At 37.2% G+C, this 14,081-nt stretch overlaps 1 protein-coding gene across 1 annotated transcript in view; it reads right to left on the bottom strand.

Annotated features, from left to right (window-relative positions):
- Nucleotides 1–14,081, bottom strand: part of CDK19 (cyclin dependent kinase 19) — a 135,217-nt gene that overhangs the window by 79,608 nt on the left and 41,528 nt on the right. Inside the window, exon 3 of the mRNA XM_082048816.1 lies at nt 276–386. Coding sequence (XP_081904942.1) covers nt 276–386 — 111 coding nt within the window. The remainder of the gene's footprint in view (nt 1–275; nt 387–14,081) is intronic.

Below are 14,081 nucleotides of genomic sequence, written 5' to 3'. Positions count from 1 at the left end.
CAGAAGGTCTCAATTTAGGAATTCTTTCTTTAACTCCAGTTAAAGCTTATAGGAAAATTCCTTTAGCTTCAAAATGAAATCTGACTTCAAAATCTCTACATAGCTTTGTGCAGGTTTTAAAGTGTACAAAGAACAGGATGTCAGTTAGAGCCTTAACTACAGAGCAAGAAATATATGCATTTCTGTGCTCGCTATATGAAGGTACACCACACACACTTCAGTTTGAACAAGCTCCTATCTCACTACCTCAAACACTAAGGAAAATCTGTACTTACCCACAAATCATGTTCAGCGTAATCAAACAGCAGCCAAACCTTTCTGTCGCTGTGAGAAAGGAACACCTTCTGCAACGCAATCACGTTAGGGTGCTTCAACTCTCGTAAAAGCTGCAGAGAAACAGAGATGATCTTCTTACTTCTGTGCATGTTAAGGAAAGCAAACACAACAACAAAAAAAACAAATGGGTCTTAGCACAAATAGCAAACAAGTAATCCTAAAAAAGACCCTAGAACAAAAGATGCCACTGATTCAGCACACTATCTTCAAAATGTCAAAATCAGGATACACACAGCCCCCGTGGCACGGGTTGCTGTTCTGCAGGCACAGCAGAGCATCACCAGCTGCCTCTGTTTGTCCCACGCTCAGCACCCAGCTGCCCATCCTACCTATTGATCCCACACACCCTCAGCTTCTCTCCTGAAGGATGTTATTCCACACAAACTAACTGTTTTCTCTTATCAAAAGGTGAACATTGGTATTTAAGGATGTCAGAATGAAGCTGTGCAGCTGGTCTGCTTCTTTGTATGGACACCACAGTTCTTTATCACCACATAATTACTGTACTACCAACAATCTTCTGTTGCACTGGTTCCCTGCCTCACTTTCCTGGAAGTCCATGCGATTGTTCTTCTCAGAGCATAAGGATGTTTTTCAAATCAAAGTTTACCAAAACCCTTTTTTGTAATGGTTGTTTCAACTACTATCCTGTAATCCAGAAATAAACCCAAGCTTATTTACTGCTTGCCAGAAAGAAAACTAGGTCTCATGACTAATTAGACAGCACGTTAAAGCAGGCACTGCTGCTGAAGTCACCCTTCTGCCAGATAAAATCAGTCTTCAGGAGGAGCTGGGAAGCAGTACTCCCAGAAATATAATTGCCATGGACTCCCTGTTTTTTGGGTTTTTTCCCCCTCCATACTGCAGCCACAAAAATGATGGATCACTTCTGTTCTATCTGAAAATTGCCTGCATCTGCAGCACTAGTATATAAATTGCCAAGCATCAATTTACACAGCAAGACAGTAAATGAAGTCAGTTCCAAGACACATTGAGAGAAATTAATCTTCTCTTTTTTCACCTTACAGAAAAGGACTTGAGATGTTTATTTTAAGGGATGGGGGGAAAGGAAATATTATTATATTATATTATATTATATTATATTATATTATATTATATTATATTATATTATATTATATTATATTATATCATATCATATCATATCATATCATACAGATCTGTCAAGACAAGAAATCTTCTACAAAATATTACAACTGCTTAAATCTATTTCAGTTTTCCAGCAAATGAAATAATTCAAATGTTCTTTCTACCATGCAGGAAATGTTTTCTTATTGTTTCTTTCTCTCCCTAACACCAAGCATTTCTAGCTCTAAAATACAGACATTCCTCCCTAATGAACTGATCGATAGTCATACTCAGGTATCACCTACAAGATACAGTAAAAATCTTTTTGTCACTTAACAAATAGTAACAACTTGCAGAATTATAAACTAACAAAACCCTAGAGATGAAAATCATCTCTCTTTGACATGCGTCAAGAGATGTTGCCATATACCTTGTCTTTACTAACAGTACAAGCTATTTTCCAGTAGGGATTTGATGTGATGCCTCTGTTTCTTTTCTTTTTTAATAAATAGCTCTTGTCATTTTAGGATAATTTTTAAACGAGGGAAAGAAAAAACACATTATAGTAGGCACTTTTTTTAAATTGCTATTCGATTTTTCTTAAGGATACCATTGACAGAAATAGTGATATAAGGTAATTCCAAATTAAAAAAAAAAAAAAAAGGAAATAAAAAGGCATTCTCTCAAAATAAGCAAAATTTTGCAGTAAGAAACAGTCAAACAGGATATAGTTCCATATCAAATGCTAGCATATAATAAGTTAACAGAAAAATTCTGTAGAGCGGAAGAATAGAAAGAAAGCCTAAAGTGGTGTGCATTAACAGAAAGGTGCTATAGGAAAATTAAGACAGGAATGTGTCTATTCTGCAGCTCCCAAACACCACTGCTCATGCCAATCCACACTGAGAAACCATCCTTAGCAGTGGTGACCACCAATCAGAACAGCCTGATCAATAAATGAAACTCAAAACCGCTCCTCTTCACACAAGTTATGAAAAAGGATACTTTCAGATTAAAGGAAGTAGTAAATTTCTTATCCAAAATGGTATACACTCATTTACAGTAAGCTATTTCTAATGCATTGTTCTGCTCTTTTGAGCCAACTTAGATGACACAAGCAGCATTCTTACCCCAAACCCAGCATTTTTGACGTGATGAAAACTGTTATTGCTATGACCTTAAACACTGCTCTTTGTAAAAAAACATGAGAACACAAGGAAGAAAACACTATGTTAGTTTTATACTACACATGTGGAGTTTCTAACAGACCATTTCTGTATCTGACCAAAAGCTGAGGAACACAGCACCCTCAGGCCAACAAACAGCCTCTGCAATGATGTCCTGACGCTGCATTTTCCAGCTACTTGATGGCTTTTTATGGCTGTAGCCATAGCCAGTGAGAGCTCCCATCAAACTCACCGTGTCTCTTTAAGCAGGTCACACACTCCCTACCTGACTCCTTCTCAAGTCTGTTCTGCTTGGAAAACCTCGCAGTTTTTCCAAACCACATTGTAAATGAACATGTTAAAACCAATAAGGTTATTTTTAAAACTGCAATCTAGAAGATGCCATGATGTTCCTTTATCATAGGGGCTATGGCAGCTTTATAAATAACGATTTTTTGGGTTTGGGGTTTTTTTTTGGTTTGGTTTTGGTGTGGGGTTTTTTGTTTGTTTGTTTTGTTGTTGTTGTTGTTTTTAAGAGAAGCAGTTACAAAGCAAAAGATTTCAGAGACATGAATGCTTACCAAAACACATCTAATAGTTATATTTAAGAGGATATTCCCAGTTTATACAGCACATTTAAGGACTTGATTCCCTGACTGAAACTCATTCTGTAGTTGTATTAGACACTGACCAATATCAAAAACTAGACCGAAAATTTGTTAAATTATCTTGTTCCACCTAACTGTGTAACAGAAAATACTGGTAAGTGATTATTAAGAATATTTAAATAAGCTTTTGTGTTATCTATTCTGTGCTCCAATGGATGAACAAATTTGTTAATTGAGGAGGAAGACAACTCAATTTTTGTGTTATTCTCATTTGTTACCTTAACTGAATGCTTTGTAGTTACCATGGACAGTCATTTTGGAAGTGCTTTTGTAGTTTTAGCAAATAAAGGACCTTTCTACCTTCTTCTTTTACTGAGCCACAACCTTAATGTAACAGGAGGCTGTAAGAAATTTCACACACAACAGAAACCTTCAGGTGTAAAGCAGTGGCACGGATCCAAACCAGAAGGGCCCTAAATACTCTTATATTCCAGCTGCCCAGATTCTCAGTGCCCCAGTGGGAGTCGGACCAAGGGAAGGTCAGCCCCAGAGTCCAGCGCAGCAGGTGGAGAACAGCAACTCTGCTCTGCTCCAGCTGCCCTGGGCTTGCAATGGTGCTCGACACCAACCCAATGAAATAAAAATCCATAGTTTACATACAAGTGGCCAGTGTGAGTCACGAACAGAAATATTGGTCAGATTTACATCTAAAAATGTAAAACTTCATTAATGTTTATAAACATGTAAAGGGTGAGTGTCATGAGCATGGAGCCAGGCTCTTCTCAGTGACAACCAATGGTAGGACAAGGGGCAATGGGTATGAACTGGAACACAGGAGGTTCCACTTAAATATGAGAAGAAACTTCATTGCAGTGAGGGTGACAGAACACTGGAACAGGCTGCCCGGGGGTTTGTGGAGTCTCCTACTCTGGAGACATTCAAAACCCGCATGGACACATTCCTGTGAGGATTGGACTAGATGATCTTTCAAGGTCCCTTCCAATCCCTAACATTCTGTGATTCCTCTAGAGATGGACTACAGCAGAAGAGAAGGCAACCACAGGGAGCAAAGGTGATGTTGCTCACAGGAACGAGAAGAGCAGAGATGAGGAGAATAATTCAAAAAGCACTGGGAAGATGTGATCAGAAGAGAATATAGGGCAGAATCTAATGGAAACCAAAATGTGGCAAATCTGAGACAGCTGTTTCAAAGGCAAGTGTAGATTTAAGGTTTAGCTAAAAAGAAATCAGAGACTTCAGAACCAGTATTTTCATTAAAGCAGCCAGGTTGGAAGCCACTAATGTGAAAACATGGGACGTATCTAAAGCTACTTGCAGCATGGTTGTAGCAAATGCCTACCCTAGTAACTTCTACGTTTGACTAGAATTTTGTCAACATTTAATTTCTAGACCACCCAACTGTATTGTCCCTAATTTTTGTCTTAATAGCTTCAAAATTATGCACTGTTTTAAAGGATGCCAGATAGCACCCAGTTCTTCAGCTAACTCTCATCTTGAAAACAAAGACCTAACTCATCTCATGTTAGACTTGCCACTTTTGCTTTTCTACTGGCTTCTATGAAGGGCTGGAGGTTCCTATTGCCTTTGCGCAGGCTGAGAACAAGCCTGACTTCAAATCCTTTGAATAAGGGAGCAGAAGAACTGATTTTTAAATATACTGTCCAAATAGGAGATACAGTGCAGAAAGGGGAAAAAAAAAAAAAGTGTTGTAGGGTATTTAGGTAAGATTTTAGCTTAGTCTACTGGCTCACCTTCCAGATTTGCCTTTCTGCTACTCCCTTTATTAGCTATGACACACCGCACAACTATAATAGTTAATTCATGCACCTTTTTCTGAAATAGTTTTATGTCCATTCATCACCATAACCACATTGACAAATGTGCACTTTAGCCATACCTAGAACACCAAGGACAACCTCAGAGAAACAGTAAATCATTATCTACAGCTTTTCTACACCACAGATTGCCATATAAACTTTAAACATACAAAATGAATAAATGAAACATAACAACAATAGTATCCTTCTTAGGTCTTGCGCAGAAGTAAATCAGCTTGAAGATTTGGTTAGTTCAAGTCTGAAGTTAGAAAGAAAAAATTAATATACTATCATAATAACTGAAAGATTGCAGTGTATCTGACATTTTATTAAAAGATAACAACCTGAACATAAAAAGGATCTGCAACTGCTAGTATTTATTACTAAGTGAACACAGCATCACATTTTAATAGTACTTCAGGTTACTGCTCCTCTAAAATTTGAGCTACATCATACCCAACTTGCAGTGAAATGCTGTTATAATAAAAACCTGTCTCTCAGGTGAGTTACAGTGCATTTCTTTCTTGGTAACAGCATACAAAGTAGGTTAGGCAGAAAGCCATTGAGAAGGACATCATTTTGGACTGTCAACACCTGTGCAACCTTGACCATCCTGTACAATAGCTTTCTCGTAAACATATTACTTTTATTTTATTATTATTATTATTCCGGTCAAGAGAATTGTACAAGCATCTTTGCTTGTTACAGGCTCTTGGTTGATGCCACAGTCTCAGATTTTAAAATGCTGCATTTGGATAGCCCAGATAGCATGAAACAGCTTGTGGGATCCCAGACAGCTACACGGTACATGCAGAATTGCCAGGAATTTCTTCTGCTGTCTGACAAGTAAGTTCTCTCACAAGGGATATTGAGCATTTCCCTCACAAGTGAATGTCTCTTATAGCAGGGCAGGGCTGCGGGCTGTGATGGGAAAGTGTCTGATGAGTGAGCAAAAAGTTAAGTTGGCAACAGAATTGCTATAGAGCTTGAAGCGTTGGAAATCTGAAGTGTTAACAGTCAAGCTGAGCTAAACTTTGCGTGGAAAAATCAAAATAAACAGAAGAGATTGTCTAGCCAGAGAAGGAGCACAAGAGTGCACAAGCAGAAGAATAAGAAAGTAAAAGCAGGATATCATATTGTTTAAAGACACAAATAAAGATCTAAAATATTTTACCTTTGGTTTTAATGACAACTACGATACTGATCATGCAAAGAATGAACACACAGACTCAAAATGTCTCACATTTTAAAAGTGAAAATTAGCGCAAGTCAGATAAAAGCAGGACTCAGAGGCAACATCATATGATTAGCAAATACAGCACATTTCTAATTGGGACAGTGAAAGGAGACAAGGCATCTGCAGACCTGTTAATCCAAACCATGAAAAAAAAAACAAAACAAAACAGTTTTGAAACAATGAATATAAAGAAAAATGTGTTAAAAACAAACTACTCAGATTTTCTTCTCTGATAACTGATTTTATTACCTTTTTTTTTTTTTTTTTTTTTTACACAGGCGGAAGATCTGTGTTCAAATTTCAGCTTTTAAGAGCATTAAGTACTTCATCAGGTGGGAAAGATGACAACTGGAAGAAGTTTGAGGTGAGCAAGAAACTACCTAAAAGGGCAATTGCTGACAAGAAAACATTTAAAGTAGTTCCATATATTAACTATTTGCAGAGTTACCAAAGAATAGGTATTGTGTTTATTAATACAACCAATCTTAGCATCAAAATCGTGAATATGAATGAAATTATGCGATTAAATAAAGGTGGCATTCCCGATGAAGAAGAGGAATGTGATAATACATTATCTTGTACTATACTTTATGACTGAGTAAACAAAGAGTAACAGAAATGGGATGAAATTAACAGCACAAAATCTGAATTCACAGGAGCAAATCTGATACTGAATATACTGGTTGAAGTACTTACAGGTGAGAAAGGAACACATTGGCATAAATATATAAAAGATTTCTGTGATATATTGTTAAAATATTACATACAGTTTTCTTTACCTATGCTCAAACAGCTCCCCCTCCACACACACACAAGGATGAACTCATCCTGAAAGCAGCAAAGGGTGATTAAAGGAGGAAACAATCTATCCCTCAACAGGAAAGAAAAGGCTTGCTCAATTACTGTAACTAATCAGATATTGAAAGGAAATAAGATTGCTATCCACTAAAATACAAAGGCCTGAGGACCAAAGATGAAAGACATAATCACGCTAAATGGCAATCGTGGTTCAAGAACAAACAGATAAAACTGATAAATTTACCCTGCAAAACAGCATCTCCTGAACAGAAAGGTTCAGGAAGAGGTTGAACGGCTATTGCACATAGAAGAGGTCATATGAAAGACCAAAGTACAAGCTCATAAAAGCAATTGTATGGTACAGAATTTTAAAGCTGCATCTTGCGTGATTAATATATTCAAAGCCTGTTAGGTCACTGAAGTTTTAAATAGAAGCTGAGGTTTCCAAAGGAAACTATAGATCATAATTTTACTCCTTCAGCAGATCTTTAGAAATACCAACTTATTTAGATGTTATTAATCAAGACTAGACTCTCTCCTCTGTGTTATTATATTATCCTTTCCACATAGGTCCTCTCATGCCTATTATCATACTGAGCTCATGCTGGAGCTTTTCCCTCAGGGAAGGACATATGGGCCTCTCAAGAAAAAGTAAAGCCAGGTATCTATTAATTTTATTAGACTTCTAAGAACAATCCTTGCCTAACTGTGCTACAGGTCTCAAGTTTATCAGGAAGAAGAAAGGGGAACTGAAACAGCATACCACACTAAAAAACTGCTCAAAATTCAGCTTTGTTTAGTGATGCAATTGATTCTCAAGTCCGGCATTTTCCAATGAGTATTGCCTTTTCTAGTTGGAGAAATTCCACTCACAGAGTCACTGCATAAGTTAAAAAAAAAAAACAAGTGTGGGCAACATAAAAATGGACCTGGATACATACACACACACTCAAAAAAAAAAAGAAAGAAACTGCCCAAAGAACCTCAGAAGATGGGTAAAAGTTCAAGTGGCAGCTTTAGCTCTACTTCACAGAGGACATACTCTTTGTGTACTGGGCCGCTTCCCCACTTCCCAAGTGGGGAAGCAGACTGAAAAGCCAAAAATTAACAACTGCTGGTCTTATATGAACTGCTAGGGGTGCTGCCTCCATTCACAAGGCACACTCCAAATTAAAGTTAACAAGCTAAAATATTTTAAAGCATGAGTCCAAGCAGACTCTCGTCTTCCCTCTAATTCTCCTCTACACGCACCCAATTTTCAGCAGTTTTATCCCAAGCAGTCCTTCATAATGGAACATCCCTCCAGTCTGCTCCACACTTCCTTCAGCATTTTCCTTTCTTCAGCCTTTCACCTCTCTAAAACACAGAGCCCAAAAACTGTGAGGGCTCCAAACTCCCACAAGAGAAAGATAAAGTATGTTTTAAAAAAATAAGTAAAAAGACGCTGAGCAGAATCCAGCCGGTAAATCACCAAATGTCAGGACAGGAAGAGGACAAAAACCTGCCACACCCTCCTCCTATGACAAGAATTAAGAAAGTATTTATTCTATAAATATTTTCATTTCAGGAGCTGAAAATGGCCTGGCATTGCTAAATAACTTTATTATTCTGAAACAAAAGCTTGGCAAAAGACTTTTTATAAGTACTACATTTTAACTAAAATAAAGCAATAGAAACCACGGTAACTGCATTTTTAATTCTTGACATGCCCAGCAAAAGAAAATTAAGTAACTTTAGCATTTTTCTTGAAGAACATAGGCAGAAATACAAGTATAATGATTCTTTGCATCTCTTAGTTACCAACATGGTACTACTATGACACAGACTTTTAAAGAAAGTAAAATTACTTCCAAAACAATAAAATTGTTAATTTTTAATACAGCTATGTAAGGAAATGCCACCATTATGATCATACAATATCAACTTAGCTCCAGTGCATATATTTAATATGCCATTTATTTTCATATCATTTCTATAAAATACATCTGAATTATTATACAATTTAATTTCTGCATCTTTGAAAAGGAAACTTTGTTTCCTTTAGAATGATCAAAATCTATGCTCTCTCTTCTGTTAAAGGCAGCTCTGTTGTCAAATTTGGTCAGTCTGACAGATTTAACAATAACCATTTTCCTGCCAGTTGAGAGGTATAGAGAACTTTAAGCTGTGTCTCTCTCAGAGTTCTCTCTTTATTTGGCCTACAACAAAAAATACTCATCCCCTCAGATAACACCAATAACTAAATTGAAAATATCTATATAAAGTAACCTGCTGAAAAGCCATATGGAATGTTGTAGTTTCTGAAGATTTTAAAAGATACCTTGAATTTGCTTTTTGGTTGACTAGAAAATAAATGTCTTCTGTTACTGAGAAGATAAAGAAATTTCCCACCAAACTAACACAGACTCTCAAACCTAAAGCTTTATTAGAAGAGCCTTTATGATGGGGCAATAGGAGCAACACACCACTTTGTTAATATATCTTCAAAATTCAGAAGTAGTTTCACACAAATCCACAAACCTACACATTCAGTCTGGGTTTTTAAACTGCAACTAGTTTTCCCTGGCAGTGCTTATTCTAACATTTCAGCACTTTTCTGATTTCCTGGCAACCAGTTACACGTTGGTCTTGCACTGTATCTCACAGAGAATAAACAGTGGTTTTCCAAAAGTAAACAGTGTTTTTTCCAAAAACCAGAGGTTTTCCAAAACCCTTGTAGAAGGGCAAATAAGACTAGACACCAATTCTAATCAGTTGTCCATTTTTCAAAGGTTTTGCTCTCAAAAGACTTCAGAAAGATAAATTTTACATGAACCAAAGTAAAAGGGATTGTGTTTTAGCAAAAGAATGGCCCAGAAGTATGTTTTTCCAACCTCAACATAATTAATTATGGCACCATAGTGATGGATCTCTTGGGAGGCAATAATTTTCTAACCTATGCAAAGGACTGGGCAGTGATTGTAATGCTATCCTGAAAAGAATTCCCATAGAAAATATTTTTACAACCTATTTTTCCCTTTAGTCCTAAAGTTTACTTATTATCTCCTGTACCTAACTGCCTTTTTGATTAATGGTTTTATTATTAAATCCAGTTTTCATTTTTCTGATACTCCTCCCTCCAGTTTTCCACAGTTTATACATTACAAACTACACAATACAAATTATCATACAGGTTATTTAACAATTATCATTAAAATAAAATCTAGATCTTGAAAAAACTTCTGTCCAACAACTTCTTGTGTTTAACTAGTGATAATGACCAGACTCACAACTTGGCAAATACGTCTATTGGATTCAGAGAAAAACACAAGTCTGTGCCTCTGCTTTTGATCCTCAAGTTAGCTATTATATGGTATATAAAATGCCCTTGTTTTGCTTCTGTATAGACGGAGAGCACATCAAGTGTGACAAGGCTGAGCTGCTCAACACCCCTCTTGAACCTATACCCAAGATACAGAATCTATGCCAAAAATCACCCGTAAGATTCAATCCATGAGGGGTTCTCTCATATCATATGTAACAGATTTGGCTCTGCAGGAGCTGGCTGGGAAGCTGCTGGCACGTCCTCTTGATCTGACAGCTCAATAACCAAAGCAGTCCCACCCAGTGGCAAATCTGGCTTCAGTCTTCCTCTCTGATGCTCTGACCTGATGAATGGAAGGGGCACAGTGCGTGAAAGGGTACAGCTTGAGCACATGAGACTTGGTGACAATATTCCAAGTAAACAGAAGTGACTCCTTGCAGCTTGAAGGAAAGCATCCCCGCCCTAGAGCGAGCCTTACCCTGTCTTTAATTTTTGCTCCAAAAGATGCATTAAGGCTTATTTTCAGGGGATGTCTTATTTTTCTACGAACAAAAAATCTACATTTATTCCTGAACAAAAAGAATCAACATTTATTCAAATATGGTCATGTCAGCAAATTCTGGAACATCGTCATAATTCTCCAAACCCTGAATTCCATCATGAATTTCTTGGTTTGGGTCTCATGGGGTCTTTTGAGTGTGATTCTTTTGAGGGCATCTGGTTTTCTTGGTGAAGGGTCAGACAGATAGTCCTGCTGCATTCTACTGCCAATTAACTTTACTTTTTTACATGTATAGCTGCCTGGACACTATTTACATTGACTTTTTAAAATTAACTGCAACTAGGGCTTATTTTTGGAGTAGGGCTTATATTTCAAGCATCCTCAAAAATCCTGAAAGATCACGCTTATTTTTGGGGTAGGTCTTGTTTTCAGGGAAAAAGCGTAAAACCTACACAGCTCCTCAAGCATGCATGTTGAATGTTACAAATCCAGATCCAGAATTTAACTCTGCCCCTGCTTTGGACGGGACTTGGTGTACTATTCAAGGTCAAAGAATATGCTGCTGCCAAATACTATCACATCCAAGACCTCAGCTTGCATACAAGTATTTCTCAGACACAAAAATACACAGGAATACAAATCAAGTGTTAGGCAGCACTCTAACAATAATTTAGAAAGTCCAACAGCATCTTAAAAAGGCTTTTATCTCATAACATAAAATATAAATCCAACTCTCTCCTGTGATTCAAAACTGTTTGAAAAAGATCTGTGATGGCTTAACTTTGCATCTACTGGTTTTGTGATAGATCAGGTATCAGCTCTCCTGCAGGCAGCATAAAGCAAATGCTCTAAGAAACTGAAAATAAATTAAATCAAGTGCCTATGCCCCAGTCTGGATCAAACAGTGATGGCTGATTCACCAACACAACAGCAACTTCCAGTCAGGATACAATTCTGTTAGGTCTTGTTGCCATGATGCTTCATCACAGAAACAGACTCTTCAGGAAGGAATAATTTCATTTTGTACATTACACCTAGTTTTTAGTGACAGTACTACGTGGCATAAACTGTGTATATTTTCATATTCCAGGATTAAAAGAAAAAAATACCGTCTTACAGTTAAAAAGTGAAAAACAGAAAAAAAAAAAGAAAACTTAAAGATCATTCTTCATATGTACTCATTCTCCTTACTCCAGACTGGGAGACAGGAGTTTAGATATATAATTTATAGTTCAATTCTTCTTTAAATGGAAAATTAAATCAAATCAGAGGTATGAATTCAAAACATACTAAGCACATTAAACCTCTGTTCCTTATGGGAATCCAGTTAAAGCTGCTTTCGTTCTGAATGACAGCATCCATTGAAGTTTGATGTACTTCAGCTGATCTGCTTTAATGTCTCACCTCTAGTTAAACAAGCTAATAGACAAGCCTACAGTTGCAAGTATAAATTGAATCTAATACTATACTTCAAGTGAGAACGTGCCTGCAGACTGGAGGAGAAAATTGAGTATTTTGGGGTTCTCAACTTCCTTTAATTAACTCGTGTCTGTTTAAAATAGCAAAAGTTTTGCACATAGTTTTACAATCAGGTTTCTTGTATACTGTTTCAGGACAAGATTCATTTAAGAATATTACTCTTTCAGAGTTTTTACTCAAGAATTATAGTGGCAATTAGTCTGTTGACATTTACAACAAATCCAGCATTTCACTCTGGAAGCACAAGGCTAGATCATTCTCAATGTTTCTTAACACAATAACCCATTAAATTTGTTCTGTTTTTGCTCATAGGTTTTCACTTTTTACCCACATTTTCTGCAATCCTTTTAGCCACACTTGAGACAAACCTAATGTGCGAAGCAAGCTAAAACAAGATGTGCATTGGCGGTCTCCCAAGTTGTTAAACGCCTCCTACAAGACTCCTCTCATACTCTCAGGATCAGACTTCAACTGGATAAAGAAAAGTCAGTTTGTAATCTAAAGCCTTCTATTTCCTCATTCTTCAATTAAATATGAAAAATTCTTTAATGAGCCAATGACTGCAGCAAACCAGTATTTACCCCAATAAGGACTGATACAGTTCAGGAAGGCTCAAAAGGTGGATTAATCTAATTCACAAAATTTGGAGAGCAAAAAGACGCAAATATAAACAAGGTATAGTAAATACGCTCTTATGGCAACCTATAAGAACTCAGAACAACATCGTTTTTGTAAGGGAGATTTTGAAACAACAGTAGGTAATAAGATGAAGAAACCAGTAACTAGTAGAAACTACTAACTGGTTAATATTTACCCTCACAAGAGATAAGGTACATGGCATTCTGTATTTATCTTCCATTGAATATAATCTTTCTCTAAAGTAACTTTCACTGCAAGCAATTGGGGGCTCAACTGACTTTTTTACCATAGGCAGCAAAAGCCATGTGGCCCTGAAAACAACATACCATGAACACTCATGTTAGACTTTCTTCCTGAGAACTGAGTGCAGATACTGTCCCAGGTATTATGCAGAAAAGAATAACTGGAACTCGCTCTCAAGATCTACAACAGAACTCTTCCAGACCTGGAATATCTCATTAAGTATACAATTAGTGGTAGCAAATAACATTTTTATAATCCTAACCAAAATGACAGAGTTCATTTATGTGCATCTTCCTTCTAGAATAACAACTTCAGACTGCCTAGAGAAAAAGAAATACATCTTTCAGAAGTTAGGAAAATTTCTTACACTGATAGGGCATTCACCCACTGCTAAGAACCTCCAAGACTACAGCAAGCCTCCCGCAGGTATGCAGCTCCTAACTTTGCCAAACTAATTGTTTGGGCTGTGATTTTCCAGCCTGGGCACCAAGGAATGTCTGACTGTTCACATGAAACATCTACCCATTCACAAGAACACCACCAATGACAAAACATGTAACACATGCGTGTTCCCACTCAAAGTAGTAAGAGCTGTGGTACTTGATTCAGACCTAAGAATCATTTTAAGTCTGCTGACTCTCCTGTCCCTGATATAGCTGAGGCAAACACCAAGGAAAAACAAACACACCACATAAAGCAGCACATTGACAGCACAAGCCCTTCACGGCATGCACAGTTAGCTTCCAGCAAGCCACCAGATCAGGGACTTGACAACCAGTTTAAATCAAGGCACTTCACCGGCTTTGTACATTTGCTCAATCAGCCCCCAACCACATTCCTCCTCC

This window comes from Streptopelia decaocto, assembly GCF_964273445.1.
Source record: "Streptopelia decaocto genome assembly, chromosome: 3".
Lineage (NCBI taxonomy): Eukaryota > Metazoa > Chordata > Aves > Columbiformes > Columbidae > Streptopelia > Streptopelia decaocto.
The sequence above is the reverse complement of the archived record's forward strand: the minus strand, read 5'-3'. Positions and strand labels throughout refer to the sequence as shown.